The 21,124-nt window shown below is 31.6% G+C and overlaps 2 protein-coding genes across 2 annotated transcripts; both read left to right on the forward strand.

Annotated features, from left to right (window-relative positions):
* The first annotated feature begins 8,977 nt into the window (after window positions 1-8,977).
* LOC125862273 (probable receptor-like serine/threonine-protein kinase At4g34500) lies at window positions 8,978-13,160 on the forward strand. Its single transcript, XM_049542671.1, has 7 exons — window positions 8,978-9,754; window positions 10,668-10,772; window positions 10,864-10,986; window positions 11,402-11,572; window positions 11,662-11,791; window positions 11,931-12,140; window positions 12,852-13,160. The coding sequence occupies exons 1-7, from the start codon at window positions 9,150-9,152 to the stop codon at window positions 12,969-12,971; spliced, it is 1,464 nt and encodes a 487-aa protein (XP_049398628.1). The 5' UTR covers window positions 8,978-9,149; the 3' UTR covers window positions 12,972-13,160.
* A 2,176-nt stretch (window positions 13,161-15,336) lies between these two features.
* LOC125864082 (cyclase-associated protein 1) lies at window positions 15,337-19,663 on the forward strand. The gene is made up of 10 exons (XM_049544324.1): window positions 15,337-15,774; window positions 16,649-16,817; window positions 16,895-16,959; window positions 17,191-17,500; window positions 17,579-17,726; window positions 17,808-17,917; window positions 18,016-18,071; window positions 18,167-18,223; window positions 18,361-18,504; window positions 19,409-19,663. The coding sequence occupies exons 1-10, from the start codon at window positions 15,502-15,504 to the stop codon at window positions 19,493-19,495; spliced, it is 1,419 nt and encodes a 472-aa protein (XP_049400281.1). The 5' UTR covers window positions 15,337-15,501; the 3' UTR covers window positions 19,496-19,663.
* Window positions 19,664-21,124: the final 1,461 nt, after the last annotated feature.

A 21,124-nucleotide genomic window follows, 5' to 3' on the forward strand; every position in this document is an offset into this window, starting at 1 on the left:
TGTCTATGTATATAAGTATTATACTATATACAAATTTGACAAACAACAAAATTCCCTCTCTACACTCTCTGCTAACAATGGTAACATAATGGCTCCAGCAGTAGAGGTGACACTCATCGCAAGGAGATATGCAATTTCACCATGGAAAGAAAAGTATAAAAGCAATATAATTTATGAAAAGCAAATTCTTCAATCAAAACCCTATAAAAATAGATGAAAATAGATGTATACAAATAAAATTTTCATAAAAAGGAGGAAAAAAATCAATTAGAAAATACCTAATGAATTCAAATCACAAAAATCGCTCCTAGAATCATACAAAATGATCTTGAATTGGAAGAAATTTGGGGGAAATACAAAAAATCTTTGATATAGGGATATTGATGAAAGAGAAAGTATTGATGAGGACATAATTAATTATGAGTGTAATAATAACTTTTCTATTTAATATTTATTTATATTAAATATATATATAAGAAAAACTGATTATTGGTATATAATTAACTTTGCTATTTATTGTATAGTTATATCCATATAACATAATAAAAATAAACTATAGCTATTTATTTTAAATGTATATTGATGTTTGCCATATTCTGTAGTTTTTCCTTAAATAAATATATACTAATTAAAGGGATTGATTTATGGGTCGGATAGATTGTTTAAAAGAGGTGTATTAATTTATTTATTTTTTAATATAAATGCCAATTGTAATTAAAAAGGGATGTGACAATTTAATTTATCATTTAATGAAAGGGAAAATGAGTTGGTTATTTCCAGCAAACCAACTAACGTCTACAAGGGCATATTTATGCAAAAAATTGGACGACAAGGGTACGAGTGAGCCAAACTTCAAACAGGGTACATCTAGACATTTTCGAATAGTTAAGGTAAAGTATATCAATGAGCTTTTGCAAGAAATTACTAAAACACAAGGGTGTAAGAGGGAAATTATCTTTTCTTGGAGAAAAAAATTCGCGAAATTATCAAAGCTTATAATTCAAGGGAAATTGAACATACCTCTATCTAGAGTTGTCAAAAAGAGTCGGCACAAGTTTCGCAGGCCAAGGAATTTGAAGGGCTAGGACGGCCAGCACTTCATTTGGAAGGGCCTGAAAATGTTCAACCTAACCCAACCCTAGAAGGGCCGAGGGCTGGGCGGGCTAGCCCTTTTTTTTCTTTTCAAACTTAAAATTTTATAACATCAAGGAAATGAGAAGATTTTCAAATCAAATATGACAAAGAATGATGTTGTTTCAATAATACTAGCAAAAAAGTTAGTGTAATTAGCATGTATCTAGGATACTAGATATGCGAGATACATGTATCTGGTGTGATGCATCCCAGATACGCGAGCGAGATAAGATAGCGGCAAGTGAGATGGGAGGGAGATAAGGGAGTGGGATTTGTCTATATCTCCTAGATACATGCGAATTCATTTGGATAGAATGTATCTAGAACAAATTAACCTAATTTTGAGTCCATGTGTCCTAAGATTACAAATATATAGACGTACGAAAATCTGGTAAGATTCATAATATTACAACATAACATGCATTTAAGTAATTAGCTCATACATATACTTGTGAGATTGTTGTAAGTTACCATTAAATAAAGGGAAAATTGTATGAAATAACAAACTATTAATTCAAATTAAATGTTATAGCCATAGTTTATTTTATTTGTAATTCCCAACAAATATACCATTTTTTTGTCATTTGATTCGGTATACAATTATCCATTTTCGGTATACAATTAGCCATTTTATACATTTCGATATAAAATGTATAAAATGCGTTTGTGTTTGTATAAAGCGAGAGAAAAATGTATAAACAAATACAAATACATATATTTTCTTCATATACATTTATAATTATACAAATACAGATCTTATTATACAAATTACAATGTATAAATGAATTTATACAAAACTGAACAATTTGTATAAAATTGGATGTATCTAGCGAATTATACAAATCAAAAGCTCCATAGTAAACATAAAATTTGTTATGGACCGCAAGTATGCAAACTATAGCTATAACATACAAATATGATTTTTATGTTTGCTATATGTGAAAGTTGCTCTTAAATAAATAATTTTGGCCCATGGGCTGATCCCGAATCGGTCCGATCAAACCTCAAGGGATAAGGGCTTATATGGGTTGAGCTTTCAAGCCTTAGTTTTAAATGGATTTAAAAAATTATATCTCTACACTATTCCAATAACGGATTGGATTGGGCTGACCCATTTTAACGGCTCTACCTCCATCCCAAATATTACATGAAATATGAAGAATAAAAGTTTATGATATGATTCATTGTAACTATTTTGATATATTAAAATGTGAGAGGATATTTTATAATTTTATACTCCCTCTCCGTGGACTTTCCGACAACATTTGAATTTGGTGAGTAAGTAATGGACACACTGTCCCAAAGGCGCCTATGTCTGTTTATTTTTTTAAAAAATAATCTATTATTCAGCAGTATATTAGTGTCTTATTAAACTAGACTAGAATATGTATCTTACATGGCCCTTTTTTTTATTTCGCTTTCATCAATAAATAATTGTATTTTGAAAAATATAAATAAGAAATCTCTAATTAAAAATGAAAAGACTCTTGAATTATATGTTGACTCATATGTCAAAGGAGCGTATGTCAATGAATGCAGATATGTACAAATGTAAATGATCTGAACCTATATATGAATACTCTCACGTAGTCTGCCTCTTTTCAAAATTTGTCATTAATGTACTTTAAGGGACCGGCGCACCGACTTTCTCTCATTTGTTTGGGAATTATAAGTAATATCGGTTAATGTGAGTATATATGTTATATTATGCGAATATAATGTAAACAATTAGAATATGCGTATTAATGTGTAGAGCAATTAAACTATTTAAAGAAACAAATGAGCTTTTAAAATAAGAATCTTATGTTCTAGCATTTTTTTTTTCATTATTAATCATTTTTTATAAGAAAACATATTTCTTATTAATTATTGTATAAATAATCAATATATAATCATTGTTTTTTCTGTATAACTAGTAACCGAGTATGTAACCAACTGATTCTAAGATGTAGTTTGATTGGTGGTTAGAGTTATTCATATATTATAAGACATAGTTATACAAAATTAGTTATTATGTGTTAATTATGCACAAAATAATATATAAATTGACTCATAACTTGTACCTATTTTTGTTATGCAAAAGTATAAATTAATAACTAAACACCGTGTTTAATGAGCTGAATTTTATACCTAACATCTAAGCATTTATCAACCATAGTACTAATAATATTAATTTTAATATATGATATCAAAAGAGCCCTTTGTGTGATGGGTGAGTCTAACACATGACACAATCATTTTCTTGACTATACAAGAAAGATACTAATAAAAGAAAAACATTAGGTAATTACACTTTTCTCTTAATAATAACTTGAACTGGATATAAAAAAAAGGAAAACAAACTAGTACATCTTGTATACTCCTAAATAATTAATGTGTCTTTAATTTCTTTCATTGACTTTTTGGTGTACGACAATTCATGGCGGAGTAATCCATTTTTGTTTTGTTTTGAAGTGAGTAGGTGATGATATGTTATCTTTCCTCCGTTCAATAATAGTAAATAATATAGGTAATATTATTATATTATCTTTTAACTTTATTAAATTTAATACTTTGAAAAATATGTTAGATGATAAATAATATTTTAATAACAAGGTAACATAAACACAAAATATAAATTATCTCTTGATTTTTTAAATTGGGAAAAAACATAAATTCCCTCTTGAACTTATACTGAAAAGTTAGTTACACACTTAAACTATTATGACGACATATTACACACCTTTACTACTTAAAAGAGAATTTATTTACTCCCTAAAACTGACGTGGCAAAATAATAAAAAACTAGCACGTTAGAAAAAATTAAAGTAAAAAAAAAATTAAAAAAAATCAAAATCTTCTTTCTCCTCCCATTACCGTTTTAAAAAAGAATTAAAAAATCAAAATCTTTCTTCCCCTCTCATCACAACTTTTTATTTTTCATCACAATCTCAAAGATTCACAACGATGAGAGTGTAGTACTGGTGTTGTTGGTTGTGGCTATTTGTTGGTTGTTCAGATCTGGAAGTGTGAAGCTCTTGAACTTCATCGGAGCCATGGCTGAAGCTTTGAGCTCATCGACACACCAACAAAAGAAATCAAATGAATAAAATCGCAAAGGGATAAGGTAATGAGGTATGATTTGGTGTTTTTCGGTGATTGATTTGAATTTTGAGTGGCTATTATATGGTGGTTTAAGTGATTGTTTGGTGACTAACGGTTCGTCGGAAAAGAAGAACGAATGGAGTTGTGGAGGTAGGCTTGTGGTGGTGATGGGTTGGTTGTTCTTCATCGGAGAAGACAAAGAAAATTGTGATATAAATCAAATGAATGATTTTTACGATAAGATTAGAGACAAAGTGGGTGGATTTAGTGATAAAAAAGATATAATTATTAGACATTTTCAAAAACTAATTAGAGATTAATTAGTGAAAAATAGAGTTAACAAAAAGAAAATTAATTAATAAAGAAAACAAAACAAAACAAAAAGAATATAAAAAAATTATAAAATTTGACGTGGCGCTGACGTTGTGCTTATGTGACAACGTGTAATACACTACATGCTGTGAGAGTGGTGTTACACGTCTCAAGGTGGTATTAAATTCAGTTTTAAGTAGTAAAGATGTGTAATAGGTCGTCATAATAATTTAAGCGTGTAACTGACTTTTCGGGACAAGTTAAGGGGGAAATTTATGCCTTTTCCCGTTTTTAATTAGACAAGTATTATTAAACAACTATTTTTAGTATAATAACAACTATTGTTGGATGGATGAAGTATAAGAAAATTTAAGAGCCATTTGATCATAAATCAAAAAAATTATTAACTCTGTTCATTTTTTTTTATTTACTATTTTTTTAAAATCATTTATTTGTCATTTTTCACATATCAAGAAGATACAATTATCTCTTCATGTCTTATCTTTTATATGAGTAATACTGATTTTTCAAATCATTTTTTTAGATCTAACACTAAACATTATTTAATAATGATAATGTGGTAAAATAGTTATGTCAATCATTATTTTCTTAATGAATGTGTCAAATTCAACTATGACAATTAAAAGTATATAGTGAGAGTATATATTTACAGTTTTAAGTAGATAATTTTTTACTTTATTTAAAAGTTTGTATTTGATAATCAAAATTTAAATTTACTGGAGTTGTATTTCAAAATTATACGTGTGTTTTCTAACTCAACTTTTACTTTTGAAAATGTATTTAAATACATCCACGTAAATATCATTTCAAATATTCTTCTTAAAAAATATAATCAAACACAACTCTATCTTTAGCGTCTTACAAAAATCAATAACCAAACGTAAAGTTAGAATCCATAAAATAGGAAGTATAAAATGGTACTATATTAAATTGTTCTGGAATTATTATTTTTATTAAAACATAGGACAAATAAATATTTTTACTAACTAACATGCTAATTTATGAGGGAAAAATTATGATTCTTCTTAATTGTTGACTGAATTCTCACATGGCATGTTAACCAGGTAATGGTAATCTTAATAAATAATTAAATAATACATGTGTGCATCAACAGTGTCATTTTACCTACTTCACCAAACTTGTTTCAATCTTAACATGTCTGTGAAGGTGAAAGTGAAGGGAGAATGAGTAATTAGAATTTTAATTCTTGTTTAAGCTATTTGTTTAATGATAATTGAAAATATTAACACCAGAATTAGGTGGAGAGTTGACATCATATATCACAGTTGATGTTATGATTGTGTTATACGTGAAGCAGTCTTATCTCTATTTTAATTTTTTTATACCAATAAAATTGATTTTTAAAAAAATATGAAGAGAAAATTGTATAAATATATATGACACAGTCTGAATTTCAAAATTCTATACATGAAAATCTTAAGTTTTTAACAAAATTTACATGTTTAGAAAATACGAAAAAAGTATTATAATCGCAATAATTAACTACTTAAAATACTTTAAAAAACATACTATAAGATTAAATTTTAATATCGCTGGTTTAAATAATTTGGACAATAATTAGCCACATCCCCCAAACCAAAAAAAATTAAAAAAATTAAAATTCAGCAATAAGATGGTTGGCTGGTTGGACGGGTTGGTTGTGCGACTGTGTGTCGGTCCGGAGAATAATAACTTTTGAACAATTTCTTAAAACAAAAAAAGTGGGAGAATTATTTTTATAGGTCATTTATATATATAAAAAATTAATTATAATTATTTTTTCACGAGAGATCTTTATTTTTATACATAAGAGCTTTTAATTTTCTTTTAAGTGGTCAAGAAATTTCATTTCCTAAACAAAAGGCTTAATATATTGATATTCTCTTGAAGTTATTAGTAAATTCATTTAAAAATCCAAATTGAACAACTGAACACATCGTAAACTATTCTTATTAAACACTTTCATTTCAAATTTTTGAAAAGCTTTTACTCGATCTTAAGCGTCTACTAAAAATCAAGTTAACTATATAAAATATGTCATCCTCTTTAATTACACGCATGAAACTCAATTGGGGCATCCGAGTTTTACAACTTATTTGGGTTAACAAATATAATTAAAGACGGTGACATATTTTAAGTGATTAACTTATATAATGATCACATGAAAACACACGTGAAAATATTTTCAAAATTTGAACTAAAATATCTAATAAAATTTACTGATATTTTTAAATACGACCAATGTATTAAGCCCAAAAAAATGAATAGTTTTCAATAATAGCTTGAACCTGGTTCTACATTTGGTGGTTGCCTTCAAACTTTGCTTACTCAACACTCAAAGGAAGCTTTTCCCAAAAAATAAAAGACAAAAGCACATTGATCACAATCTACCACTATTGATTGACAGTAATATACATCATGAATAATTGAGAAGGCATGAGTTGATAAATCTCTCTTTTGCATTTATTTAATTTATTATTTTTACTTGATAGAATAAATGAAATTAATAAGAGTAGTTTAAAAGACAACTATTATAATAAGCTATCACTTTATTTATTTTTTAGCTACAATGCTTGATATAGAAAACTATCATCTATATTTTACTTTCTCTGTCCCTAATAATTTGTCTACTTTTTCTTTTATAGTTGTTCCTAATTACTTGTCCATTTTGACAAATCAAGAAAGAACAATTTTTTTTACCTATTTACCCTCAATTAAATGACTAATTACTTTGAAGAATGCAGAACTTTTCATCCACTTCTTAATTAATAGAGATAAAATGGTAAACTCACTATGTCATTAATTGATTTCTTAATAGGTGTGTCAATTCAAAAGTGGACAAGTAATTAGGAACAGAGGGAGTACTTGATTTTTATTGATTTAATATTCTCTTTTAAAAAAATTCTATTAGGATTTTGTTTTATTAAGCTGTCTTTGTTAATATGCTTGAAAATATAGGTTTGGTTAATAGTATTATGTAGTTACTTATGATAAATATAATATTGAAAAAAATTTCTCTCTTAATTTATTAAAATAAATAAATAAGAAAGATGTATTTTTTTTTTATAACAATCAAATAAAATAGAATTGACAGAGTACATGTTAGATAGATTATGATAAGTTGACAACCATCACTAGAATTTGTAGGGGTATTAAAACAGTTAATGAAATAGAAGTAACTAATCAACTTTCCATCTTAATTTATTAAAATGAATAAATAAGAATAATATTTATTTTTGTATAGCAGTCAAATAAAATTGAATTGACAGAGTACATATTGGTAGATTGTGATAACCAATACGAGAACAGTTAAGGAAACAGAAACAACAACTAAAGTAAAAGAGCAACAAAAATAACATGTACAATGCATCAAACATATTCAGCAGTAAAACAAAATGCCACTCAATTACCTACCAACTTTCATATTATGATAAGCAATTCAACTAATATTACTATAAAAATAATAATTATTTATTTAAATCCAAAAAGTACCATATCATCAGCTTCAAAAAATTTGAGATGAGTTAAGCAATCAATTTAAATGGATATAATATAATATCGAATGATCAAATAAAATAAAACTGATAGTTAATTTTAGTATAACCATTAAACAAAATAGAATTGACGGAGTACATATTGGTAGATTATGATAACCAACACGAGAATTTTTAGAGGTATTAAACCGTTAATAAAACAGAAGCAATAAATAAAATCTTTCTCTTAATTTGTTAAAATAAATAAATAAGAAAAAAATGTTTTCTTAATATAACATTCAACTAAAAAATAGAATTGATAAAGTATAACTTGGTAAATTGTGATAACCAATATGAGAATTTTCAGCGGTATCAAAACAGTAAATGAACAGAAACAACAAATAAACTAGTGTGATAACTAAAGTAAAAGAACAACAGAAATAACATATACAATGCATTAACTAAATTTTACACTTACTATATAACAAAACAATACCCAATTACCTACAAACTTTCCTACTAAATAAATAATTCAACTAACAATTCTATAAATAACAATTGTTTAGTTAAATTCAAAAAGCACAACATGATCAGCTCCAAAACTTTTTAAGATGAAAAGGATCAATTCCCAGGGTCCCCATTAAGCAATTAATGTAAATGGATATAATAATTGTAATATAGATTAGTATGGATTGTGGTAGGGCTATTTCATTCTTAATCAAAAGGTCTCGAGTGAGAGTCTTGAGTATGAGAAAATTTTATTGATAACGTCACTTCTGAATGGGTCTTGCAATAAACGATTCAAATTTAATCGGGTGCTAAAAAAACCAAAAAAACATATACTAACGATGTCATAAAAATCAAAAGGACGAAAGCGTCATTTCATCTACTCAAACGGTCTCTATGTCCCTTTAGGTCCCCACTCTCTACACAAACGGCAATTCCTTAAAAACATTTCTCTATACTATGCTCCTCTCCCTCTCGCCTATGGCCAAATAACCTCTTCTGTGCTTCTCTCTCATCGACATTCTATCTCTCTCTAAAATGCCATCTCCATATTGATCAGCTCACTAATCTCCGGTACTCTTTGTGGTGTCCCGTCTTACTCCATTGTAGTCGGAAACAATGGCGGTTTCCGGCGAGAATCACAGTTCCGGGAATTCACTCTCCAGTTTTTTCACTGCACGAACTCCTATTTTAGGTCTTCAGCTCTATGTCGTAGTTGCCGCTACCGTTATCATTATGGTTGTCGTGCTTTTTCTCATCTTTCTACTTATCAGGCTAAATCGAAGCTCGAAACGACGTCGCAGTGGAGGTAAGAAGAGTGTCGGGTTGTTACCTTTGGTAGCTGATGTGATTCGCGACAGTAGAACAACCGATCTCAATGCGATTGGTAAAGTGAATCATTTATCGAAAAAGGAGGATGAGACTATTGCGATTCTCCGAAAAGAAGCTCAGGAAGTGATCGAGATTGAGTCTGATGGTATAAAAGGAAGTTCAGGGAGTAATGAGTCAAGTACGAGCCGGAGTGATACATCGTCGGCGATCTCTGGTTCAACCGAGTCGACGAATATTGGGTGGGGCCGTTGGTACAGTTTGAAAGAACTGGAGATGGCGACCAAAGGATTTCGTGCCGAGAATGTGATCGGTGAAGGTGGATACGGTGTCGTATTTCGTGGAGTCTTACAAGATGGTTCAGTAGTAGCTGTCAAGAAGCTTCTAAACAACAAGTGGGTACTTATTATTTAATTCTTCATGTTCTTGCATAATTTTATTTAAATATATGAAATCCAATTTAAGTAGACCAAAGTAAGTGTTTACGACAATAACATATCCGGTGAAATCCATCAAAATGAGGTGTGGAGGTAGAGTTTATGCAATTCTTACCACTACTTTTTTTTCTTTTTATTTACTGATTTGATTTGCTTGAGCCGGAACTTCTTTTGGAAATATGTCTCTGTTTCATTGTTCCATTTCAATTTTTTTTATCTTCTCTTCCCTTTGTAGCTGTTTGTTTGAGTTGATTAGCTGGTGTAGTGTCTACATCTTGTTTGTTTTCAGCTTAATTTTCTTGGAAAAAGAATCCAATCTTCTCAGATCTGGATTTATGTGATTATTTTTCTCTTTTTGGGTCAAAGTACAATATTTGTTACTCCATAGAAAAAGAAAGTAAACGTTACTTTTGTTTTTTATCTTCTCTTTTACTTTTTCTTCATTCCTTTTTGTTCTTTTTTATCCTGGAACTATTTCTCTTTTTTCTTTTTTCCTTTTTTTCTTTCTTTCTTTTGTACCAGCCTAATTATGTTCTTTGCTAAAATCTAGACATAAGGTTGAGTAATTATGCTCAGTAATGACAACTTCCATTTAAGCCAATCTTTATTAGCCGTAATGATGGTTGGTAACAGTACAACTGTAAATGGAGTTATGCTCACTGTCATGATCTAAGTTATTGCATTACACAAACATCAGGCAGAGAAGGACGGGTAGTGTAATCTCATAAGTGAAGCCTGGGAAGGGTAGTGTATACACAGACGTTATTACGTGGATGAGGTGTTCAAGGTTTACTATTTTTAGAATTTTCCTCCCTGAAAGTTTCTACTTTGAACCCTTGTTGTTCATGCACTATGACTTGATTGTATACAGGGGTCAGGCAGAGAAGGAGTTCAGGGTGGAAGTTGAGGCCATTGGCAAAGTGAGACACAAAAACCTTGCGGGTCTTCTTGGTTATTGTTCAGAAGGTGTTCATAGGTAATTCATTACAGTTAATATTCACAAACATGTGGAAAATTCTTGTCTCTGTTTACAAATACATCTGTTAAATCGTTTACTGACTGTCCAGGATACTAGTGTATGAGTACATTGACAATGGCAATTTGGAGCAATGGCTACACGGTGATGTAGGGTCTGTTAGTCCTCTAACCTGGGAGATTAGACTGAGAATTGCAATTGGAACTGCTCGAGGGTGAGGCTTCTACATTTTGTTTTTTCACTACATGATATGTATCTTAGTCCTTGTCATGAACTGAAATTGCTTTGACCTTGAAGCATGATCTTTTATGTGTGCACTTTCTTTGGTAATTACCAAGACAATCTTCTCCCTTTGCTCCAATGTTGATTGACAGTGTAAACCCATGGTTATAGGAACCGTTGTATCTCCTAACAATTCATACATATCTTTTACAACGTTTGTGACTTAAGTTTGACATGTGTGCTAAAGAATAGTTTAAGTGCACATGTTCACATTCAACCCTGATTTTGAAATCTATGGGTTGCATATTTTTCCGTGTGCAAAAAAAGAAAGAGATACACATCTTTAGTGCATGCATGACTTAATTTTTCCTATCTCATTCGACATCATAACTTTTTTGTTTGGACAGACTTGCCTATTTGCACGAAGGTTTGGAACCCAAAGTTGTGCATCGTGATGTTAAATCGAGTAATATTTTGTTGGATAGGAAGTGGAATCCAAAAGTATCAGATTTTGGACTTGCCAAGCTTCTAGGACCTGAGAAAAGCTATGTGACTACCCGTGTTATGGGGACTTTTGGGTGTGCCCTTTCTCTAATCTTTCCAAACTTTTATAAGCAAATACTAAGTGGATTATTAGTGCTAATTATGGATGATGATATTGCCCCAGATATGTTTCGCCTGACTATGCCAGCACTGGTATGCTTAACGAGGGGAGCGACGTGTATAGCTTTGGTGTTATGCTCATGGAGATTATTACTGGAAGAAGTCCCGTTGACTATTCAAGACCGCCTGGGGAGGTAAGAATATATTTTCCCTTGTCATTTCTGCTACCACTGCCAAAAATATTTATAAAAAATAAAAGGAGTTAAAAGAAGATCAGTTACATTCTGATAGATCTTGTGGCATTATCTTGACATCATTACAAAAAAATTGCAGATGAACTTGGTCGATTGGTTTAAAGGAATGGTATCAAATCGACGTGGTGAAGAATTGGTCGACCCATTAATTGAAGTCCATCCTCCTCCTAGATCCCTAAAGCGGGTTTTGTTGGTCTGCCTCCGTTGCATAGATATGGATGCCAACAAGCGGCCAAAGATGGGTCAAATAGTACATATGCTAGAGGCTGATGAATTTCCTTTCCGTTCAGTAAGCCATCTCACCTAGTGGCCTTTGACTGACTGAAATTTTTTGTCTCCTATTTGTGTTTTCAGTTACTAGTCTTCATTTGACCACTGATTTTGGTTGGCATATAATGCTCATTCACTTGCCACTGGCCCTTGGATTTCTCAGTTATAGAAGAAATGCTCATTCATTTGTATCAATTAGTTGTTTCTATTAGCATGTGCTCAATCTGCTTGTCAAAGCATAATATATGTCATAAGTTTTTGAACACGGACTAATGATAAAGGGCATTACAACTTATTCATCGAGACTGTCCAATTGCTGAAATTGGCTTTCTTCCCTTTTACTGCTTGCAATAACTGAAGTAGAGTAACCCTTAAAATCAGATTGGTTTGGTGGTATGCCTTCTGTTGTTTTCCCAGTCAGTTAGTATTAGAGTGGTGGGTGCAACCAACTTCATATCAGTATGTTCACTTTACTCAACTTATCTTGAAACATTACTAGAGTACCAGACAATAGTGTGTATCTGCACTCGGACATTTCATGTTTCTTTGGTATGAATCATTTTTCTCTTTACATTGAATACAACATATACATTTACAATAGCTTGGTTTTGACTTGTTTTTTGCAAGGGTGGTGGGGAAGAGAAAATTAGCTCGTTATTTATTTGATTCACGCCTATTGGGTTCATATGGTGTAGTGAACTATTTTTCCCTTTGTAATTTGTTTTTGCAGGAACCTCGACTAGTCCAGGAAAAAGATCTTCTAAATCCACGTTCAGCCGGTACCAATAGACTTCAACTAGCTACTAAGGACTGCGCAGGTGATGATGAACAGAAACCTAGAGGGAGATGAAGAGTTATATACAGGAATATTTTAGTATGTATATTCTTTTGAATCATTTCCGCTCAGTCCCAGTTTATTGTATTAATTTGTGCCTATGTAGGCTCTATATCTTGGTCTATTTTTGTATATAAACATAGTTAAACTACTCAATGTCCTCAGGAAAAACACTTGCATTATCTATCTTAGTTATTTACAAACTACTTAGTTTACTTGAGAAATGCAGAATATTAGATTTTGAGAAAGATTTTACCAACTTAATTTTTTGCCTGTGTTTCATGCCTGATCGGTGCTTCTTGTTGTAATGAATGTAGTCGTGACTTGGGAAATTTCAAGTATTAAGGCTCCCTGGTGTTAAGTTCCTCATTCACGAGGACTAAATGGGAAACTTTGGGTCCATAATTATTAGCACATTTAATTTTTGTTTACTCTCGTTTTCGACGCGTCATAACTTAAGAGATCATTTCCACATTTTTTCTGTGAGGCTTTACATTTGACATTCATTGGAATTGTTTCTTCGAATTTCAAATGGGTGCTTTTATGGATGGCCATTTATATTCTACTTTATTTACTTTTTGATGAAGGTTATTTATATTTTACTTTATTTACATTAAAGTTATTAAATTAATGTATGTAATGAAAAATTCACTCAATTATGTTTACGTATCATAGGAAGTCGGTAAGCACTAGAACTAGGGGTACAAAACAGAATCAAACCGAAAAAAAAAATCTGACTAACGGTTTTGTTTGATTTTGAAAAAAAAATCGACTATATTTGGGTTGGTTTGGTTTTAACTAAACATAGTCAACCTAAGACCAAACCAACCCAACATTAGATATATAATTTTTAAAATTTATTTTATACATAAAAGTATTTACTTTGATGTAATTTCTAAATATTACTTATTCGTTTTCATAATTTTTATCTTTTAACATATTTTTCAAGTTTTTTGAGATTAGAAATTTTAAATGGTCCAATAAAGGTTATATAGTTCATTGATATTAGTAACTCTATGAATACTTTATCGGAAAAATCCAAAAATCCGAAAAAATTTGAGGTTTATTAGTTTGATTTGATTTAAAAATTTAACACAAATGGTTTAGTATTTGAAAAATCCGAACCAACCCGAGGTTGAAAAATCTAAAAGAACCCGAGTTTTCTTAGTTTGGTTTATAAAATTAAAAATAAAACCCCGAACCAACCCAGGTTGAAAAACCCCGAGTTTTCTTAATTTGGTTTGGTTTATAAAATTAAAAATTTGACACAAATGATTTGATTTGATATTTGAAAAACCGAACCAACCCGGTCATATACCCCTAACTAGAACTATTTTATAACCACAAAGTTATATATAAGATTAACCCCACAAATGAAGGGATTTTAAAGAAGATGATTCTGGGAGAACATTTAAAATGATTGAAGCGGTATGATTAAAATTGAAAAATAACCAAATGCGTTAAGTTTCCTAAATTGCTTATACTTTTTTCGTGACAATTTTTCCTGCACACTTTGCCTAAGAACAGTAGTATTCTGAATGAACCATAATAGCATAGAGTAAAAATGCATTTCTACTAACTTACTAGGTTAACATGTATTTATTAATTTGATATAAATATCACACATAAATAATTATGTGTCTATCTTTCATAGTATAGACTTTTAATTGGCATCTATCACAGTTTTCTAACATTTACCTGCAAAACAAAGAAACTAACTAGCGTTTAGTAACAAAATTCGGGAGTAAATTTTAAAAAATTATATTCAAATATCTGTTTGATTGTGAAATTAATTTGAGCTTCAAATATTTTTTAAGTTTTTAAAAACCGACCTTTTAAGACTTTTACTCACAAAAACTTCAAATTTTTTCATTTAAACTAGTTATCTTAACACAACTTTAAATTTCAAAAATTACAACTTCAAAAACTCAAATTTTTAATTTCAAAATCTATGACCAAACGGGAGTTAGATTAAGATACCGTTGAAAAGACTTTCTTTCTTTTAATGACTTGAATAGTTGAACATGTCACGATTCAATTAGCTTGTTGTACTTTATTTTACTCTATTTTTAAAAAAAATCTCTTTCTCTTTTTAATAGTAACTTTTAAATTTTTATTTTTCACCTGATATTTAAAATCATAAATTTTAAAACATTTTGATATATTCAACATAATTTTAATTTAAAATTATAAATTCAAATCTCTTTCAATTTCTTAATTCCAAAGCTGAATGAACAAATTAAAACGGAGCTGAGTATTTGCTTTAGTTGAGAGTTACACATGTATTACAAGTTTACAACGCAGAAAAAGCCATAAGTCTCTACTTATCTGACACGTGTTATGCCTTAATTCTATATTCGAACGTGCACTCTCCACCTTTCACCATTTCTGATTGAAGACCTTTAACAAACATATAAATACCCATTTCTCACAGATATAACACTTTTTCTCCGAAGACATCAAACAATCACCAGATCTGTGGCGTTAAGCTCCAATTATAGATCAGAAACTTGTAGAAACAGATAGAAGAATCAGAAGCTTCGCAATGTCAATGGAGGAGAAGTTGGTACAGCGATTGGAGTCGGCGGTAATGCGGCTGGAGGCGCTATCAGCCACCGGCGGTTCCGTCGGGACATGCGATGGTACGGCGATTTTAGATCCGTCGATTATTGCATTTGACGATCTGATGTCGCAGTTCCTCGGAAAGGTTTCGAGTGCTGCAGAGAAGATCGGAGGACACGTTCTGGATATCACTAAGATTGTTGAAGCGGCTTTCGCTGCTCAGAGAGAACTTCTCATTAAGATCAAAGAGACTAAGGTAATGTCAAATCTCTGATCAGCTCATTAGAGTGGAGTGGCAGAGCAAGGATTTTTGCTTACTTGTTCAAAATATGAAACGTAAACACAAAAAAACGAAGGAATTCAACATATAAAATATAATTTTGACCTTATATATATAGTGTGTGGGAACCCCTTACTTACCCTGGCTCCGCCCTGCTGTTCACCTCTTTAGTATTCCTATGTGTTTTAGCATTTTGAAATAAGCTGAGACTTCAAACATCCCATTTTATATAGCCCGCACAAATGTTATGTCAATGATTAAGATAAAGAGATGAAAATTTCCAAAAGTCTTCCTTTCTCTTAAGTTCCATGTCGAGTCAAACTAAGTCACATAAATTGGAAGGCAGGTGTGTGCTATTTCCATATTCTGATGTATGTTTTGTTTGATAATGTGCATACAGTAATGAAGTTGCAAGGACTTATATGATGCAATATGTATGTTTTTTGGTTTTCGTTGTAGTATCCATTCCATATTGTTTGAGTTCAATGAATAATCGTTTTCAAAAGTCTTATTTGGAGGATAGGAATTGTTGCTTGAAGCATGTGAAGATAGAAGAATTTCAAATGGAATCGTGCTTGTTTATTATCTTTTTCTAGCTGGAAAGAGTGATATGCTATCCGAAGTTTTTGATTGAACTCTGTATTTCGAGAAAGAGGTGTAGACTTTGACAATTTGTATTCATCGTAGCAAGTGAGAAGTGTAATTTCTTACCTTTTGCTTGAAATGTTTGGGGTTTATGTGCGTTGATTAGTGAAAATACAGAAAGGTACTCTCTAATAGTGCACAAAATTATTTTCTTTGTCGAAGATGCTTTTATTATACTGGTTCAATTTTTATCTCGATTCTGTAGAAACCAGACAACTCAAGTTTGGCTGTATTTCTCAAACCATTGAATGATGTGATTGTGAAAGCTACAAAAATGACGGAAGGACGTCGGTCTGATTACTTCAACCAGCTGAAGTCTGCTGCTGATAGTCTATCGGCTCTAGCATGGATTGCCTACACTGGAAAAGACTGCGGTTAGACATTTTTTTATATCTACACATTCTAAATGAAGAGGGCAACTGTTGAACTTCTCATTTTTTTTCTTTTCTAGGCATGACCATGCCTATTGCATACGTGGAGGAAAGTTGGCAGATGGCTGAATTTTATAGTAACAAGGTAATTTAGGCCTTTTCTAGCAGTTCAGATTCTCCTCCCAATTGCTCTCACTTGGTTGAAGAAATCTTTAAGATATTTTTACATAACCTGGACAAAATTAGGTAGAAAAGGGTCTGTAGTTTTGTTATCCCCTAATTTTCTGGCACGATGTGGTGTTTTTTTGTTTGCTTCTCTTTCTCTTGGTTAGAAGTTATCTTCTAACTTCTGTAAAATATTTTCAATATTTTTTAGATTCTCGTGGAGTTCAAAAACAAAGACCCAAATCATGTTGAATGGGCAAAAGCTTTGAAAGAACTTTATCTTCCTGGATTGAGAGATTATGTTAAGAATCACTATCCATTAGGTCCTGTATGGAGTGCTACAGGGAAAACTGCTGTATCGGCACCGTCGAAAGCTCCTTCACCAAGTGCTCCTGCTCCTCCAGCTCCTCCTCCATCTTCTCTCTTCAGCTCTGAATCTCCTCAGGCTTCATCATCACGCCCCACGAAAGGGATGTCTGCTGTATTTGACGAAATTAATTCGGGAAAGCCAGTGACTTCTGGTAATTTTCCTTTCCCACCCTCATGTATCATGTATAATATATGTAGAAGTTTACCCTTATTTGAATGTTTTCTTCTAGGACTGAGAAAGGTAACAGATGACATGAAAACAAAGAACCGTGCTGACAGAACTGGCGTTGTTAATGCTGGTGAAAAAGGAGCCCGAGTGAGCTCACCCTCTGTCTCTAAAGCTGGACCTCCAAAATTTGAGCTTCAGATGGGCCGTAAGTGAGTAAAGAATAGGCTTCAATCTATCTGTATGTGCAATTTTCTCGGTCATTCCTAACTTTGCTGTCATGTTGCTGGCAGATGGGTGGTTGAGAATCAAGTAGGAGAAAAGAACCTAGTTATTGATGATTGCGATACAAAGCAATCAGTATATGTCTATGGGTGCAAAGGTTCAGTTCTGCAGATCAAAGGTAACATAATTCTTCTCTATAAGTGAAGTAGCATAAACTGGACAATAACAAAGTGGGTTTATGTTGCACTTGTATTGATATATATTGATGGCACACAGGAAAAGTCAACAACATCACCATTGACAAATGCACTAAGATGGGAGTTGTATTCGCGGTCAGTGATGAACTTCAAGAAAAGTTCTTTAAATATTGAAGGCTGTTGTATCATCCACTAAATGGCTTACCTGATCATCTAAATTTGGTGCACAGGGTGTTGTGGCAGCTTGTGAGGTTGTCAATTGCAACGGTGTAGAGGTGCAATGTCAGGTATCAAAATTTATGGTTCAAAACTTTATAAGTAATGGTCTAGAAAAAGTGCAGTGTAATGAAATTTGAGTATTAACAATTATATAACTATGTTTTCATGAGATTAATGTTAAAGCTCCTTTTATGTGGGATACTAGGGCTCAGCTCCTACAATTTCAATCGACAATACTAATGGATGCCAGTTATACTTGAACAAAGATTCTTTGGATGGTTCTATTACAACAGCTAAGTCAAGTGAAATCAATGTTTTGGTTCCTGGTGATGGGCCCGATGATGATTGGGTAATGTTGTCTTCTCTTTTTCTTTTTTTCTCTCTCCTCCTCCATTTTATTTTAATTGGTATTGTGGATGAAGCATTGCATTAAGTCAGATGTCGTCAATATTCCTTACATGTCTGCCAATGCATTCTTTACAATGACAACACACTCGGTATGAGGGTGGTCTGTACGTAACCTTACCCTTCCTTGTGAACAGTGGCGGACCCAGGATTTTCGTTCAGGGGGTTCGAAAAATAAAAGTATAAGAGTGTATATATAAGCCAACGAAACAAAATTTCAAGAAAGTAGTAGTATTTAGTTTTAATGGCAGACCCTTGAATTTTTTTGGGTTTAAAACCACACTTTTAGCATGTTTTATAAAATAAAAAACTAAAAAAAAGGTGAAAACGGAACTGAAAAAAATAAAACGCTAATGCAGGGATTCGAACCCTCAACATGAGACTTAATTTTCAAGGAACCTGCCACTGGGCTATCTCTTTCTCCTTGTCATTGAGGGGGTTCAAAATATATATATATCCACATAAATACAGAAAATTACCTTATATATACAGTGTAATTTTTTGCCAAGGGGGTTCGGGTGAACCCCCTGGAACCAACGTGGGTCCGCCCCTGCTTGTGAAGGTAGCGAGGTTTTTGTTGGACCTTCTGAAAATGCATGGTATTCTTATCGCATTTTTCCTTTCCTTTATATTTTTGCCTTTGTGTTTTATCCTAATGGATTTCACGTACGCAAGCAAGACTAGCTTTTCAACCTGGGAAAATGATCATGGTTTTCGGTGCCTCTTCACACTTTCTTTAAATAGAGATGTAAACTGTATCTTATGAAGCAAAAAGGTGAACTTCAAGTATCAGATTTCATGTTTTAGATGAAACTAGTTAAAGCTTTAATGTGTGAACATTATTGCAGGGTGAGCATGCTTTGCCACAGCAGTATGCTCATGAATACAAGGACGGGCGCTTCGTGACTACTCCAGTCTCCCACTCTGGAGCTTAACTAGTGAAAATTTTCTACATCCAGTTTTTTTCCTTTTTATTTTTTAAAAATTATTTTTGTGTTAACCAATTTGATATATTGGAGAGCTGAAGATGGTCGATTCTTTTCTTTCTTGATTGTAAGGTATGTTCTGTACCTTGTGTTTGTTCAAAGTAAGGGGCTTTGTGACTTTTCTGTTGTCACATTTTTGTTATTTGTACCAGAGCTTGACCTTTTAAAGCTCTCTTTTCGTGGAACATTATATAATTTCCACAGCCCATGTAATCTTCCATTCAATGTTTTAAAGCTCTCTTTTTTGTGGAACATTATATAATTTCCACAGCCCATGTAATCTTCCATTCAATGTTATAAAATAGAAAAGTCCTAATCAGTTGGAAAAACCTGTGGTCAACTTGTGTTATAAAATATAATTTCAATGTTTTAACAGCATATTCAAGTTGTGTTATTACTCTTTTAAAAGCATTTCACATTTGTTTGGTTGTGCTTTTATGCTGTTAAATAACTAATTTTTGAGGATGAAATAACAATCCTAGGATAACTTATCGTCGGATAATTAATCTCGAGATAACTTGTTTCCAAATAAGCCCTTAATGAATTAGTTATTCCATTATGACCTACTTTTGTCCAAGTATAGCAGAGTGAGTTTAACTTTCTTTGATTAAGTTGTGGAAACAATCACTTGTAAAGCTTAAATACGTGTTATGTCAATGTTTGCTTAGAATGGTTTTGTAATTGAGTCTTACACGATTACGCAAACATTTTGAAACCGTTATGCGTTTCAGTTTATACAATATGGAATAAACTCATAAAATAAGAACCCTATGGTACTCTTTTAGACAGAGAATTGTCATACGTTATCAACTTTACCAAATTTGCATTCCTAATCAATTAACAAAACAGAACACACAAACCTTAAATGTTCCTTATCTAACAAGACGCTAGATGCCTAATGTGTGCCACCTAAATAATGGGAGGGTGGTTAGGGTGGGCCGGAAGGTTTCATTTGAAACTCCTTTGAAAAATTAAATTGAGTAAATTTTAGGTTTAGCAAACATAAAAATCATATTTGTATGTTATAGTTATAGTTTACATAATTGCGCTCCATAGCAAATTTTATGCTTGCTATGGCTATTAATCTGTATATTTCGGTATACATATACATAAAATATATGTATTTGGGTCTATTTGTATATTTCGATATACAAATGGGTCTTGCATTTGTATATTTCGGTATACAAATGGGTCATGTATTTGTATATTTCGGTTTATTTGTATATTTCGATATACAAATGAGATGGCAAAATACATGAAAGATTTGCTGCGAATTACAAATAAAAGAAACTATGACTATAACATTTAATTTAAATTAGTAATTTGCTATTTCATACAATTTTTCCTAAATTATATTAAACCTCCTAATGAAAATTATATCTTTACAACTAGCCAAGAGTAAACTTCTCTTTGTTTTCTTGTTTAATTTTTGGGATGTGGGGTCCATGGGCATGAATAAAAATTAAAATATTTGTACTCTAAAAATAATATTCCCTCCATTTCACAACATCTATGGCATCTTTGGATTTAAGATATGTGTGAGAAAATTTTGTGAACTATGCAATTAAAAATGAACAT

This window comes from Solanum stenotomum, chromosome 1 (assembly GCF_019186545.1).
Source record: "Solanum stenotomum isolate F172 chromosome 1, ASM1918654v1, whole genome shotgun sequence".
NCBI lineage: Eukaryota > Viridiplantae > Streptophyta > Magnoliopsida > Solanales > Solanaceae > Solanum > Solanum stenotomum.